At 39.3% G+C, this 16,873-nt stretch overlaps 1 protein-coding gene across 1 annotated transcript in view; it reads right to left on the bottom strand.

Annotated features, from left to right (window-relative positions):
- The window catches only part of CGNL1 (cingulin like 1), a 159,221-nt gene that overhangs the window by 84,392 nt on the left and 57,956 nt on the right, over positions 1-16,873 (bottom strand). The window contains exons 4-7 of the mRNA XM_045530064.1: positions 16,162-16,267; positions 8,113-8,214; positions 7,424-7,572; positions 5,579-5,714 (exon numbers count right to left, since the gene is read on the bottom strand). Of these exons, the coding sequence (XP_045386020.1) occupies positions 5,579-5,714; positions 7,424-7,572; positions 8,113-8,214; positions 16,162-16,267 (493 nt within the window). The remainder of the gene's footprint in view (positions 1-5,578; positions 5,715-7,423; positions 7,573-8,112; positions 8,215-16,161; positions 16,268-16,873) is intronic.

Genomic DNA, 16,873 nt, shown 5'->3' with positions numbered 1-16,873 from the left:
ACTTCAAAATATAAGTAAATATCCAGAGGGGTGAACATGCCTCTTTGTAGACCCCAATGAAAGAAAACAAGGGAAAATGTTGGCTATTCAGGATCAGTGCTTTCAAAACCTTTCTGCATTCAGAACAGTTGCCCATATGTAAGAAGTACTCAAGAGATAAAAACCTAGTTCATACGTATGTGTGTGCTGGGGTGAGGTGAAGCTAGAAAGGTTGACTGTGTTTGGTATTAAGTGCATAATAAGGACTGTCCTAAGCATTTCCAAAAATCCAAAGAGATGAATATTCAAGAAGACGAATATTATTATTCTCGTTCATAAATGAAAGAAGTCGGAGCTCTGAAATGCTAACATGCCTAAGATCACACAGCTTATGAGCAGTAGAGCCAAGATTGGGGCCCAGATTGGATCCCAACACCCTCTGTCCTCACTATAGACCTGACCTCAAAACCACACATTCATGAAGGCTGAAGAGCAAATAATTACACTGCAACCATCTGCTAGATGCAAACGGAACAGAGCACTGTGTTTGGCTGGAAGTACCTGGAAGGAGGTCCGCTTTTTTAAACTAAAGCAAAGAAACATGACCAGAGCCTGAAAAGACAAGAAAGAAGGAAAGCTGAGAGAAAAAGGAGTACACTCAGGGACCGGCTACTAGCAGGAGCAGCAAGTGGCTGCTCCAACAGCACTCACACAGATCTTATCTGACAGGCACCAGAATGTCCTGCGTGGCAACTGATTTGCCCACACAAAGCTCTGTGTCATACGCCACCTCTTCACACGTCCTCCACATCAAAACAGGAAGACGCTGGCCAGGCCCTCCTCTGCAGTCACACTTCCCGGAAGTTCTATAGGGTCCCTATCGCTGGCCTAGGCTCACTGACAGGGTAAATAAAAGATTTTCTATCAAAACTGTAAGGTTTTATATCAAATTCTGTAATTTTTTTCCCATGAGGACGGCCTAGGAAGCATCACAGAGCTGGTGAGAACCATGATATTTTTAGTTGCTTTTTAAATTAAAATTTGCAGAATGTTCAGTAATATCACTGCAAAAGAAGTTGTAGAGACCTAATTTCTAAGCACAGTCTATCCTCAGATCAATGCAATTTTATAACCAGGATATTTTAGTGAGACTGAAGTACCTGCATCTTGGCAAAAGCCGGGAATAAACCACCGCACGGCTATGCTGGAGTGAGGCCCTTCTCTCAGCACTATGGGCTCCCATCAAAGGACACATTTGATAATTAGAAAACTTCATTGTCGTGGTGCTTAGAGAACTGTCTCACGTTGACCCGTCACCCTCAAAATGGAAGGCAGTGCGTTCATGGACAAACAAGTAGCTGAAAATTTTTTCTATAATCATTTTTGTAACTTGAGTTTAAAAAAAAAAATTTCAGAATCATCAATTTAACTAAGGATAACAAAGCCATCCTATTCCTGGTCAATTATATGGCTTATCCTAAGAAAACAAAGTATTTTCTACTATGTCTTCCTTCTTTTCTTTTTTTTTTGTAACTATTTTATTCTTTCTGAACTTTACTGATTGCATACAGGGGTCTGATGTTGTTTAATACAATGTGAAATGTTAAGAGAGATTTCATGAAAAATCCGGTCCATCATGCAGGGCTTACAAAATCTGGGCCTTTAACCTTTTTCAAACATTCAAAAGCTGAAGTGTTTAACGTTCATTGTGTTTAAGGGGCTGTTCTAAGCCAGATGCCGCACTAAACTTGGCCACAACTATAATCTTTTATCAAATCCCCCCAGGCCACTTCTTATTAAGATATGAAGAATAAATTGAAAGTGACAAGGAGATAGGGTCTATTTTATTAGTGAGGTAGAAACCATAGATCATGTTTTAAATGTTGCTGACACGTCAAAGGAAACTGATAAAAACAGAGGACGACTTTTCTGGGGGGAAAGAAACCCACTTGGGCAGAGAGAAGCTAATTGTGCCCTAACTCATCCTGCAGAAAGGCAGCAGTAAATGACATAGTTCCTGTCATGAGAAAGGAGCAAATAACCACAAAGCCAGCAATATCAGGAATGTTTTTAAGAAAATACATGCTGTTTCTCATTCCCGTATCTCTCATTATCTGCCTCTGCCTGAACACACGTCATCAAAACTGAGGCTTATGTCCTTATCCTATTTACCAATGTAAAAAAAGGAAACGATTTAATTAATGAAACACTTTGTTAATTTAATAAATTAAATAATTAGTCTATTAATTTAATAATTAATAATTTAATTAATTAGTTATGTCCATTTAATATATGCACAGTATAGTGTGTTTACAGGGGCAAAGAAGTATGAAGTTCATTTTTGAATTACTCCTTTTTTAAAACGGTGACATTTTTAAAGTAAAAAAAAAAAAAAAAAAAAATTTTTTTTCTGAGACAGAGTCTCACTCTTTTGCCGTGGCATCAGCCTAGCTCACAGCAACCTCAAACTCCTGGGCTCAAGTGATCCTCCTGCCTCAGCCTCCCGAGTAGCTGGGACCACAGGCATGCGCCACCATGCCTGGCTAATACATTTTTACCTGTCCATATAATTTCTTTCTATTTTTAGTAGAGACAGGGTCTCGCTCTTGCTCAGGCTGGTCTTGAACTCCTGAGCTCAAACGATCTGCCCGCCTTGGCCTCTCAGAGTGCTAGGATTACAGGCGTGAGCCACCGCGCCCGGCCTTAAAGTAATTTTAATACTAAAAATTATTTATTCCTTTGCTCTGTTGCTTGGCACTGTGCTAAGCATGAAATGAGGGAAGAAGCAAAGATGATATGTCTCGAATTAGCTAGCTAGTAGAAGAAAGAGACAGATACAAAAATAGTGCAAGGTCAAGTACGCTAACATAGAGAAAATCTAGAAGGACAGAGGGTATCAGGGAAAGGGCAACTGACAACTACAGGTTTCAGCTATTGGAGGAAATCAGGAACTCAAGAGATTCCCAAGAACTAAGGTAACATTGTTCCCTTTTAGAACCAATGAAGTGCCCACACAAGGAATCACAGAATATGACAAAGTCTCATCTTCTATTCAAATTTGTTTGTGAAGCTACTCTTTTATTGAAAGCCATAAACTGTTCTGTGACATTTCTGGGAACTTATCTTTAGGAAAATTTTTTTAAAGTAGTAAAAGGATATATGTAAAAAAAGTTCACCATAACATTTGTTCATAATTGCAAAAAAAGAAAAACAAATATAGGAGAATGGTTAAATACATTACACTTTCTCTCCTTAAAAAAAATGAAATATGAAGACTATAAAGCATAATAAGGAAAAATGTTTCTGACATATTAACTTTTAACAGCAGGTATCAGACTGCAGGGACACTATGATTGTCCCCGTACCACATATAAATGGGCAGATGAAACCTATCAATGTGATAGGGCGGCAAACAGAAAATGCAGAAATAAAAATGGTTTATTAGGCATTACGAAAATGTGTGTGTGTCCTCGTTTTAAAATTTCATTTTATATTGCTTTCATATTATTTCCATGATAAATACACCTATTTCCAAAGCCCCATTCTAATGTACCTTGTCTTTGTAACTCTGAGCCCTAAGAGAAGGGGGTCATGAGAAGCAGCGTCATTCCAAGAAAGGGTGGTTTTTAAGGAAACGTTTGACAAAAAGAGAAATACCAAAAAACAACAAGCTTAGGTCTTCTCAGGAGAAAAGGTCTAAACAGGGACAGAGAGGGTCATGCAGGGAGAAGAGAAAAGTGCTCTACTCTGTCCTTGTGAAAAACGAATTCACGAGAGCTCCGGTGCTACATGGCCACGATCACTCTCCTCTCAGCGCTGCCCAAGTCCTGGGGAAGAGAGAGGCGAAGTTCTAAAAAGCAGGAACTAAAATCCCTCCTGGGCAATTATTTCAAAACTAAAGGAGGAAGGGAGTGAGAAAACACTTTATAACTGAGACTTAATGAGAGCTCGAGAGACATAAGAGCCAGAAGCTTCCAACTCCAAAAAAGAAAACACCTAAGCCTAAGGGGAGGCAGTAAAAAATTAAAACTAGCAAAGTACCTTTATTTTTTTCGACTTTTTTTTTTTTAGCTTTGTTTTAAATGGCATATCATTTATTTGTCAGGCTGTTCCTACAAACCAAAGCATATAAAGAAAGGAATTTCAAAACTATTCCCAAATACAGGTGCTGATAATGTTATAGCAAGTATCAAACATCTAAATGCACAGAGATAAAAGTTCTTTTTCTGACCCTCGATTATATTTATTTCCAACAACAACAACAAAAAAACACCATAGATGTTCAAAACCAACTTTCTTGCTTTCTAACCATTTCATACACGTGTACCTGACACCTCAACAGGATGGTAACCTGATTCAGGGAAGAGACAGCAACAGTCTATGACAAACCCCATAATAATTAACAAATGCTAAGCCGAGAGGAAAGAGTCAAGCTTACTCACTGACTCGTAGATTAATAAGAGTGAAATATTCAATAACTCTTACGGGCAGAAGCCAGATGGGCAGCCTGGGTACACAGCAAGTAGAGTTTTTTCCTCTATTCATTGACTCATCATTGATCCATTCAATCGTCCACCAAGTATTTCCTGACTGCTACCCATCCCAGGCACTGTGCTAGCCCCTGCAGATACAGTGCTGAGCCAACCCTGCCTTCAAGGAGCTTATGGCGTGTGGGGCCTTAAACAAGTAAAACTTAACCTGTGGCAAGTGCTGCTTGAGCAATAATATAATCTTAATGTCTCTAAAATGTTTTCCCATAAACAGCATATTTACAAATAGTTTTGTCCAAAGTTTAACTCAAATCTATTAGTGTTTAGACCTAATTTCCAATGTACTAGAATTACAGGGGATAGAACAAGTTGGTGGACACCATAAGGGAACAATCAGATAAACCCAGAATATGCGGCACTGCTCCTGTCTCTTCAGAAGGTCAGGGGGGAGAAAAAGCAAGAAATGGGGGTGGGGGGAATATACTACGGTAAATGAACTCAGAAAGGGAACAATGACAGCACTGTGCCATTCCTGATTGGATCTTGACTTGGGGAGGAAAAAAAAAACAACTAATAAATACACCTGGGGGATAACTGGGAAATTCCAAATAAGAACTGAGTATTAGAATTATTATTATATTATAGAAATTATTAATTTTCAGGTATGATAATGGTATTGCAACTAGGTAAGAAAATTCCCTAATTTTTCAAAGAAACATGCTGAAAAATTCAGGATGAGGCATGTTGTTATCTGTAATTTACTTTGAAATGGTTCAGTAAACAACAACAACAAAAAAATAGAAGGATGAATGAAAGGACAGATGAAAAAACAGAGTAAAATGTGGCAAAATATCAACAACTGTTAGATCGATGTTGGGGGTCTATGAGTGTTAACATATTATTCTTTATACTTTTCTGTGTGGTTGAAATGTTTCCTAAGACAATGTTTAAAAACTATTACATGCGACATGCTCGCAGAATCTAATCACAGGCACAGGTGGGGCAAATGCACACAACAGAAAATGGCTTGTAGTAACTCGGTCCCCTCACCCATCCTCCCTCTCCAGGCAGGTGGGCCTCTCTAGTCACCCGACCCCACAGCCCCTTACCTCAATCAGAGCCCCCTTCTCCCTGTCCTCGGATCGCTTCGCGCTGTCCAGTTCATCGTGCATCTCTGAGAGCTGGTCCTGGAGGTCCCGGATCTCAGTCTGGTGCTGCTCCCGTTCCATCTTCACCTGGAACAGCCTGGCAGGGAGGGAAGCCCGTCAGAGAGGCTCTCCTGGGCTCTGCTCTTCTTCATCCAGTCTGATTTCAGGCCTTCAGACGGTCACGCAGAGTCGTCTAAAGCCCCCGGGAGCCTCCCGTTCTCTGTTCTACACTGAACAAGGAATCGCCAACCTGAAAAGGTACCTGGTAAGAACTCACAGCTTCGGTCTAACAAGAGGACAAGTGAGGACTCAAACCAAGTAACTGGAGAAGGTTATATAGGATGTTTTCACCCCAAAAGAATACCACAGGGTACTAGAATTTGGACACAGAAGATGAGGAAATGACAAAAAACAACTCTCTTGATATTTTTTTCACTAAAGCCACCTCACCCATCCACCCTCCACTACCCCTGTCTTCCAGACCAGGGCAGTCAGCAAATTATGACCTCTGGGCCAGTTCAGCCCACTGCCTGGTTTTGTAAATAAAGTTTTCCTGGAACACAGTCATGCTCATTCATTTACGAGTGGCCATTTCCACGACAGATGGCAGAACTGAGTGGTTGCAACGAAGACTACACAGACTGCAAACCCTAAAATAATCACTATCTGACAAGAAAAAGGTTGCCAACCTCTGCCCTAAACCAAACTCACAACTATACCCTAAATTTTCTGACTTTTTTCTTTACTAACTTTTCTGAAATGAGCCTCTATGAATGTTTTAAAAGCAAAAATTCCACCATCACAATCACAAGTGCAATCAAATGCTTTTATTACCTAACGTCCTGTTTTTCTTGAACTTCCCTCTAGATTTCACTCCCGCTTACCCTTCCACTGCAGGCTTCTGTCATGTCCACAGAGCGTCTAATCACTGTGCGATTTCAGACCTTGGTTTTAGATCCCTTTGCCACGGATTTTAATACAACAGCGTGGCAGGGCTGCCTTGGACCTGACTTTCCTTCTGTGGAGACTCAGAAGAGGTATAAGCATCCGTCACAGTGGCCAGCACCACCCACGATAAAATTCATAAGCTGTGAGAGTGGGGAAGCCACATGACACCTACTTTTTTTTTTTTTTTTGAAAGACAGAGTCTCACTTTCTGTCACCCGGGCTAGAGAGCCCTGGCATCAGCCTAGCTCACAGCAACCTCAAACTTCTGGGCTCAAGTGATCCTCCTTCCTCAGCCTCCCAATTACGTGGGACTACAGGTGTGTGCCACCATGCCCAGCTAATTTTTTCTATTTTTAGTTGCCCGGCTAATTTTTTTTTTTCCATTTTTAGTAGAGACAGGGTCTCGCTGTTGCTCAGGCTGGTCTAGAACTCCTGACCTCAAGCGATCCTCCTGCCTTGGCCTCCCAGAGTGCTAGGATTACAGGTGTGAGCCACCGCGCTCAGCTGACCCCTGCTTTTTTAGAAGCTGGGCCAGGCTCCTTGAAATCTATGTTTAGATATCACCACTCAGCATTCCCTGCTTCCCACTTACCTGGTATGAGATCCACTTTAAGGGCTGAAACTTTATAAGACACACTTCAAGGTGTACAAGGAATTTTAATAATTATTAACCTTTCTGCTTATCAGTCTACACCCGTTGCCAGCTTCACAGTTTTACAAGGATAAGAGGGGGACAGGAAGGGTGGGCAGCCTCTACAAATATTTGGAAGGCTGGGCAGTGTTAAAAGGGCAAAAATGTTCTGGCTACAGACGATAGGAGAACCCAGGCCGGGCAACGGCTGTGGGCCCAGAACTCACTCCTCCAGGCTCTTGCGGAGTTCCCCTTCGCTTTCCTCCAGTCGTCGCTGCAACACGGAGTTCTCTTCCACCTTGGTGTCATGTTGGCTTCGGAGCGCTTCCAGGTTTGCTCTCATTCTCTCCCTCTCGTCTTTGATGTTCTGTTGATTCTAACGTGAATCAGGGTGATTTTAAAGCACCTCCGCTGGTCATTAACATACTCCAATAGAAGCCCATTCTAATCTCCATTGGACGCCATGTCTTTGCACTTAAATGTTATTAAACAACTTAATCAAACTACATAATTAAGGCATAGGAGTTTGTAACTAGAAAGAATATTAAATATTTATATTTCATGAATTGTAATACTTGTAAAAAGAAAAAACACAAACACAGCTAAACCTCATTCTGCTGTGTCTATTATTTAGTTCGGATGTTTTATACACATTTAGTTTCCTATTGGCCTGCCTGAATCCAGCAGCATTTCTTGTACTCTGTCAAAGCAAACAGTCTCTAAATGCTATGATTACTTAAAAATAAAATTTATTTAGATAGCAGCCTCCAAATACAGAGGAATTTATTCAGTGATGAGAGGAATGTTTTTTTTGGAAAATGGCTTTCCCTTCACCTGAGTATCCTAATGTGCATAAAATATTCTTTATCAACCAAGAAAGAAATGGATAAAATAGCATAAAGGAAAAACCAGATACCTTGACTTCTAGTTGAAGCTGTTGCTGAAGTTCAGCCACTTCTACAGTCAACTTGTTTTTCTGTTCCAATAGATCTTTGATTTCAGATGAGGAATTAGAGGCCTATAATTAATTGCAAAGATATCCTAATTTAAATGTTCAAGATGCTTTATTTTAATTCTCTTCCCTCCCCAAATATAATCTGTGCAGTAACAGATGAGGCATAACATTAAACATCTTAAGACCCAATTCAAATGTCAACCTCTACAGAGAAGTTTCCCTGACTTTACAGGCAGAGCTAATCATGCCGGCCCCCTTGTGACTCCAGTGAACTTTATTTTATAGCATTTGCCACAGCCATGGGAATTATTTCATCAGATATCTCAACACTAGTCCAATATGACTAAAACTTGCATAGGTAGCATATTTATTAGAAGTCCTTAACGTACTCTATAGATTATAAAATATTAACATACTAAATTTAGGATAAGTAAAACTTAAAAAGCTTCTCCATAATAAATTCTAGATTCCAGTCCATAGAAATCAGTGGTTAACAAAAAATCAGCAACAAAACCTTCCTGTATGTAAACTGGGGAAAGACATTCATTTTTCTATTTTAATGATAGAATACAATTTAGCTTCAGTGTTTCTCAGGAGTAGTTTGAGACTCACTCACTACATTAGATTATGAACTTTTGGAGGGCAGGGACCATATCTTATGCATCTGTGAATCTACAGAACCCAACACTTTTCCTACATTTAATAAAATGTTAATAAATGATTGTCAGGATTCTGGTTTTATCATGATACGGTAGCTAATATCAAATTTACCCTCCCAGAAAAAACTACAAAAGCCAGATGAAATACATAAAACAATTATTTTCAGGCATTGAAAAACAACCAATGCAGGGCTATAATCCTTAAAAGGGAAACACATGAGGTAGTCCTCCATTTACCCTGGGTTTTTCCTCACTGCATTTCCAAACCACAGCATAGTAAAATTTTAAACACCCAAACAATGTCATGAGGGAATTGCAAACTAAAACAACAAGATAACACTATATACCTACTAAAATGGCCAAAATCCAAAACACTGAAAACACCAAGTGCTGGTGTTTTCATTCATTCACTGTTTGTGGAAATGCAAAATGGTACAGCCACCTTGGAAGACAGTGTGGCAGATTCTTGCAAAACTAAACATACTCTTTCCATATGATCCAGCAGTTGTGCTCCTTGGTATTTGCCCAAATGAGTTGAAAACTTACGTCCTCACAAAAAACCTATGCATGGATGTTTATAGCAGCTTTATTCATAATCGACAAAACTTGGAAGCAGCCAAGATGTCCTTAGTAGGTGAATGGATAAACTGGTACATCAGATAATGGAATATTACTCAACACTAAATCAAGTTATTAAAAGACATGGGAAAAAAAACTTAAATACATATTACTAAGTGAAATAAGCCAATCTGAAAAGGCTACATACTGTATGATTCCAAATATATGACATCCTGGAAAAGACAAAACTATGGAGACCATAAAAAGATTACGTGTTGTCAGTGGTTAGAGGAGAGTGACAGACAAACAGGCAGAACACAGAGGATTTGTAAGGGTAGTGAAACTATTCTGTATACTATAATGGTGAATATATGTGATTATACAGTTGTCAAAACCCATACAATGTACACACCAAGAGTGAACCCTAATGTAACTGTGGACTTTGAGTGATAATTTTATTTCCATACAGGTCCACTGATGGCATCAAATGTACCACTGTGGTGCAGGATGCTAACAGTGGTGGAGGGCACCTGTGGGAACAGGACGGTACACAAGAACTCTCCGTACTTTCCACTCAATTTTGCCATGAACCTAAAACTGCTCTGAAAAATAAAGTTTCTTAATTTAAGGGGGGGAAAGTCTAAACAGAGAGCAGCAACTCACTGATGAAGGAAACAGACCGGAGTTTGGAGACAGTAAACAAGAAGGGACTTTAGGGTCAAGGTATTAGAGAGGAGAGAGCTTCACAGAAGCAGCTCCAAAGACCTGCAAAAAATACTCCTTGGATTCTTGGATGATTCCTAAACTATATATGAGCAGGGCAAGATTCTAAGAGGCCAGCAAAGAAAAGCTGCTAGGAGGCAAAGAACCCAACAGAGACTTTACAGATTGCACAATGCTAAGACTATACCAGGGTTCCAGCTCAGTCAAAATAGAGAAACCTGGGTGGGCGTCCTGGCATTCATTTGAAACCCCAGAAAGGAATATGAGCCTCGCCATAGGAGTAAAGCAAAAACTTAAAAAGACCCACCCTAACAATGCCTAAAACAACCAAGCATACAGAATCAAGGTGATCTATGAATAATTTATAATAACTGACTACGAAAACAAAGCTCAATATTCTTCAAGGGGAGATAGCATGATCCAAAACATCTATAACTCATCATTCACCACGTCTAGCATACAATAAAAAAAATATTCTAGACATGCAAAGAAGTAGGAAAAAACTGACCATTACTCAAGAGATGAAATAGACAATAGAGGCAGAGATGGCCCAGATATTGGACTTAGCAGATAATGACTTCAGAATAACAAATAATGTTTTTTAAAATAGAGAAAATTATGAAAATGGATTTTAAAAATGTAGTTCCACAGATAATTAGATTCTGTAAAAATACAATCAAGTAGACATTCTTGAACAGCAACAGAAAATATCTGAAATTTAAGATTTCATTCTTTTAAGAACCACCCTTAAAGAAGGATGAAGAAAAAGGTTACTTTAAGGACATCTTAAAATTTAAGTCTTAAAAGAAGACTGATATAGCCAGAAAACAAGATTAATGAATTTGAAAGGTCGATAGAAAACATCCAGAATATCTGATGTGCCAAAATAAATACACACATACACAGAATAGAGCCCAAGAGATATAAAGAACACCATCAACCTTTCTAAAATAACATGTAATTGGAATCTGAGAAAAGAGAGAATGTAAAAAAAGCAATATTCAAAGAAATAACAGCCAAGAATTTTTCAAAGCTGATAAACTTCAGCAACCTGCTGGTTCAAGAATTCCATGAACCCCAAGCAGGATGAATACAAGAAAAAACACACTTAGGCACATCATATTCAAAATTCTAAAAATTGAAGATAAAATATTAAAAGCAGCCAGAGAGAAAAGACACAGCACTTCCAGGAGAAACACGCTAAGGATGATGGCTAGCTTCCTAGTGGAGTCCATGGGGTCAAAAGACAGTATTTTTAAAATTATGAAACAGAACAATACTCACCAAATTAGAGTTCCTCAAAAATAAGTGTGAATAAAAGACATCCTCAGACAAACGACACTGACAGAATGCACTGCCAGGAGAAAAGCACTACAGGATATAACAGAAAAGTTCCCCAGGCTGAAAGAAAACAGTCCTAATGGAAATGCAGAGTTACAAAAATGAATGAACAATACTAGAAAAGGAATAAATCTAAATGAAAGATGTGCAAGACCTCTACAGCAAAAACGACAGAATATTGCCAGGAGAAGTTGAAGACGTAAATAAATGGGGGAAAAGTTCATGTTCGTGAATAAGAATACCAATAATGTTAAGATGTCAGGCTCACCAAACTTGTCATCTATACATTCAGTATAATTCCAATCAAAATGCATAGAGGATTTCCCTTGGTGGAAATTGATAAGCCGATTCTATAGTTTATATGGAAAGGCAGAAGACCTAGCATAGCAAAGACAATCTTAAAGAGGAATAAAGTTGGAGAACATGTATTATCAGATTTCAAGGCTTACTATAAAGTTTCAGGAATTAAAACTAGATGGTATTAACGCAAGGAGAGACAAACAGACCAATGGAAAGTGCCACAGAAGATACAACAGCTGGAACTGGCATTCATTGCTGTTGGGAGCTTAAATTGTTTCAACCACTTTGTAAAATCACTTAGCAATATTTAAGACCTAAACATATGCCTACTTTACAACCAAGCAATTTTACTCCTAGGTATAGTCTCAAGAGAAATGAGTGAACATGTTTACAAAAAAAAAAAAGTGCAATAATATTCATAGTAGCTTTATTCCTAATAGCCAAAAACTGGAAATGTCCACCAAGAGTACGTACTATGGTATAATGATATAAAGGAAGGCTACATGTCAATACAAAATAGCTACTGATACATGTAACATTAATGAATCTTGCTGACATATGTTAAGGAAATGAAGAATGAAGCTGGACATACAAGAGTATATATTGTAGAATTTTATTTGTACAAAATTCAAGAAAGGTGAAACTAAGGTAGATGATAGAAGTCAGGATGTAATTACCTCCAGAGGGAGGGGGTATAACGGACTGGGAAGAAGCACAGGAAACCTTCTGGGTGATGGGAGTGTTCTGTGTCTTGATCTAGGTGGTATTTGCATGGAAGCAAACCTATGTTAAAAATTCAGTGAACTATACAGTTAAGATTTGTGTAACTTTACTGTAAGTTATATCCTAATAAAACAATATAAAAAATAAACATTCGTTGAAGACTCATCTGTTGCATGAAGTTATACCCAAAGCCCACATTTCTGTGTTCCCTTTGTACATACACTTGGTACAGAATTTTCATTACATAGAGATTATAGATCCACAATCACCAATGAGATTTTTATGCCTCACTCTGTGCACAACCTGTATGCAAGTAGTAAATAAATATATGTTCACTAAATTTGCTTTCTTCTTTTAGATGTTACATTTCCATAGTAAATAGGGACCTGGTTAAAGAGAATCTATTAGAAAATACTACCTCTGATCTGAGTATGAATATTAATGGATCTCTTTTTTTCCTCCTGGAAATAACAGGATGATGCTCTCAAAAGGATTTGGCTAAAATCCTACAAAAATATGATTCCAAAACTACAAATAGCTGAGGGGAAGAGATAAAAGCAGGAATTAGAGCTAGAAAATGTAGCATCTTGGCTCACATGCCCCTGAATCCAGGTGTGAGTTGCATGTGATGAACTTGGCACGAGATACTTCCCCACCTACTGCTATGAAGGGGACTAGAACCCAATTGCACAAACACAAGACTTCCAATTTTCTTGGGCAAAATGAAAACAATCCATTTTAGAAACTGAAACCCAGCCCAATGGGAGACTCATACATTGTTCCTTCCCAGACAAAAACTCTACCTGCTTTGTGGTCTTCCAATACCATCTTAGTCTGTAAGGGAGTGGGGTTTCACATCCTCTGCTAGGTAGTCACTTAACTGACACCAGAAAGATAAAACTTTAAAACTTTTGCCAGCAAATAATCAGATTCAGAACCTAAGGGGGAGGGGAGGAAGAGGAGTAGGAAAAACAGTCACAGCACTGTGACTGGGGGCAGACATCTGGAGTCTTAGTTCACTTTCTCATCTCTTGCTTGATTCAGCAGCAGCTTCTTAATTAGTCTCTCTTCCTCTAATCCTACCTCTCTCCGAAAGCTCCAAAAGGAATAAACTTTTGCAAATACAATGGTAAGCTCCAAAAGGAATAGACTTTTACAAATGCAATGGTGTGTGTGCCTGTTTAAAATCCATCAACGGTAGCCCACGCCCTTCAGCCTAAATGGAAATGGCTTCTGTGATTTCTGAGGTCCTTCCTACCCGGCTCTTCCTCCCCACAGCCTGGCTCTGTGTTCCAGCTGCACTGACTTCCAGTCAGTACCTCCAGTTCCCTAAACCTGGCAAACGCATGCCTCTTACATTTGTTTGTGACGTTCCCTTGACCTGAACACCATTCTTCTCACAGCAAATTCTATGATCTTTTTTTTAATCCTTTAACAAATCTCTCCATATCCCTCCCTTCACTCTACCCTTCCCAGCCTCTAGTATCTTCTGCTCTACTTTTTACTTCTATGAGATCAATTTTTTTAACTTCTACATATGAGTAAGAACATGCGGTGTTTAACTTTCTGTGCCTGGCTTATTTCACTTAACATAATGACCTCCAGTTCCGTCCACGTTGCCGCAAATGACATGATTTCATTCTTTTTTATGGCTGAAGGGTATTCCATGGTGTATATAGACCACATTTTCTTTACCCATTCATCTGTTGTTGGACACCTAGGCTGATTCCATATCTTGGCTATTGTGAATAGTGCTGCAATAAACATGGGGTGCAGATGTCTCTCTGATACAATGGTTTCCTTTCCTTTGGATAAATTCCCAGTAGTGGGATTGCTGGATCATATGGTAGTTCCATTTGTAGTTTACTGAGGGACCTCCACACTGTTCTCCATAGTGAGAGTACTAGCTTGCATTCCCACCAACAGAGGATAAGAGTTCCCTTTTTTTTGCCAGCATTTGTTATTTTTTTTCTCTTTTTCATAATGGCCATCAGAACTAGGGTGAGATGATACCTCATTGTGGCTTTGATTTATGTTTTCCTGATGATACAGGGATGTTGAGCATTTTTTCCTATATTTGTTGGCTATCTGTGTGTCTTCTTTTGAGAAATGTATTTTTAGACTATGATCTTTTGAGATACTGTTAGTGTCACTGTCTCCAGAAGGGATATCCTGACTTCCCCAGTTGGGGCTATTTATCCCTAGTTTGTGACCCATAGTGACAATCTTAACAAGGCCAACAACTGTGTTCTTCCTAAGAATATCAAGGTAAACAAAAAGCAAGAATCATGATGATAATTTAGATTTAAGAGTTTTAGCAAAAAATGGCTGGGTGCGGTGGCTCACGCCTGTAATCCTAGCCCTCTGGGAGGCCGAGGCGGGTGGATCGCTCGAGGTCAGGAGTTCGAGACCAGCCTGAGCGAGACCCCGTCTCTACTAAAAATAGAAAGAAATTATCTGGACAACTAAAAATATATAGAGAAAAAAAAATTAGGCGGGCATGGTGGCGCATGCCTGTAGTCCCCGCTACTCAGGAGGCTAAGGCAGGAGGATCGCTTAAGCCCAGGAGTTTGAGGTTGCTGTGAGCTAGGCTGACGCCACGGCACTCACTCTAGCCTGGGCAACAAAGTGAGACTCTGTCTCAAAAAAAAAAAAAAAGAGTTTTAGCAAAAAATATTGAACTAATTTTAAGAACTATGGAAAGCTCCTAAAAGCTGCATATAAAGCAAGGTGTATGATTTAAAGATTCCCCAGTGAGAATTGTGTGTCTGTACACACACACACACACACACACACACACACACACACGCACGCACACACACAGAGGGCATTGTTCTATTTGAAGCTAGAGCAGCAGTTGTGGGTCAGCTGAGTGCTAGAACACTGAGCAATAAAAGAGAAAAGAGGGTAGTTGATGCATAAAAATATCCTCCATACATGTTTCCAAAGTTTGCGAAGAAGCTATAGACAAGCTTGGGGTCACCTGCCTCTGGGTATCTTCTCTTTGCTGCCCATGCAGAATTCCCCTGGGAGGGGAAGGGAAGTACACAAGAAATGAGTCCTAATACAAGGTGGTATAGGGTTGAGAAAACAGTGTTTCTCAACATCTTATCTTTAAGTGCTACTTCCTTTCAGGGCACAAGTGTCTGGCATATAGTAGATGTTTATCCAATACAGATGACTCCTTTAGCCAAAAAAATCTCTAAGTCCCAACTCAAATTCAGCACAATCAATAAGACAGGCAGTTTTTAAAACAGAACTTGGCACCACTCCACTCCTTTCCTTCCCCTGCACCAACACTGGTCGGCTTCACCAGTCTCTAGACCTCATTCTCTTTCACACCTGAAGTCCCAGAGCTGGGGTCTGAGCCTGCTCACACTTACCTGTTGCCTACAACAATGCCAGTTCTCCATCCACAATGGCATTTCAGTCTTCCTATTCTTATTTTCCCCTTGCAAACCTCACCACCTATTTATATCACTTGTTACAATTTATGTATTTTTAAACAAAGTATCTTGAAACCTTCCTGAACAAAAGGCCTGGTGCAAATGAGCAATATTTAAAACATGATGAGTAGTACTACTCACCACTTAGGAAAGTGAAACTTCCCACCTACTATAAACAAACATACAGACTGCAGAAACAGCAAGTTGTTTACCACATTCCCTGTTCAATGCACTCCGCAAAATATAAAACTTCAATTTACTTGGTTATTTCCTTGTGCATTCCCTGCTGCTCGAGACTTTAAAGTCTGGATTTTCTCAAAGACCAAGTTGACCTTCCTTTTAGTAGCATCATCATTATCGGTGCTTCTGAAAAAGAGGCAGCAGAGAAAACAATGAGGGACACGACCACTGGGCTCTGAATATTTTTTATGCCGTGACACACACACAAGCCATTTAAGAAGACAGATTGCAACAGGCATAGATTAATTAAGACTGCAAACAAAGCCAGTGTGAGAAGAGCAGGCTGGATGGTATATTTTCTTCAAATACATTGTTATATGTTACTGCTCAATTTGGAACAAGGGTTTCCATTTTCAAATATGTGAGAGACATACCACATTCTAAATAAGCTTGGAGAAAACATACAGTGAAAATTTAGTATTTGTTATTTGATTCAAATGCCTCATGTTCATTCTAAAAGGAAGCCTTCTTTTATTGTGTATCTCTCTCACTTTCACACACATACATACTTTGCTTTAAACCTTACACTAAGTGATCTTCACTTGTTTAGCCTCTGTTTAAAAACTAAAACCCCCAAGCCAAGACTGTCCACATGCCAGCCCTTTGTCTGGACTTTCACAGGTAACAATCAGATAAAAGTTTTATTAACATCTACCACATGTCCAGCAATGAGAAGAAAAAGACTGAAAATAAGTTTCCTTAAACAGGCAACTCCCATTATAGTCATGTGCC

The sequence above is a fragment of the Lemur catta genome, chromosome 1, assembly GCF_020740605.2.
Source record: "Lemur catta isolate mLemCat1 chromosome 1, mLemCat1.pri, whole genome shotgun sequence".
NCBI lineage: Eukaryota > Metazoa > Chordata > Mammalia > Primates > Lemuridae > Lemur > Lemur catta.
This window is presented reverse-complemented; position numbering and strand designations above follow the sequence as displayed.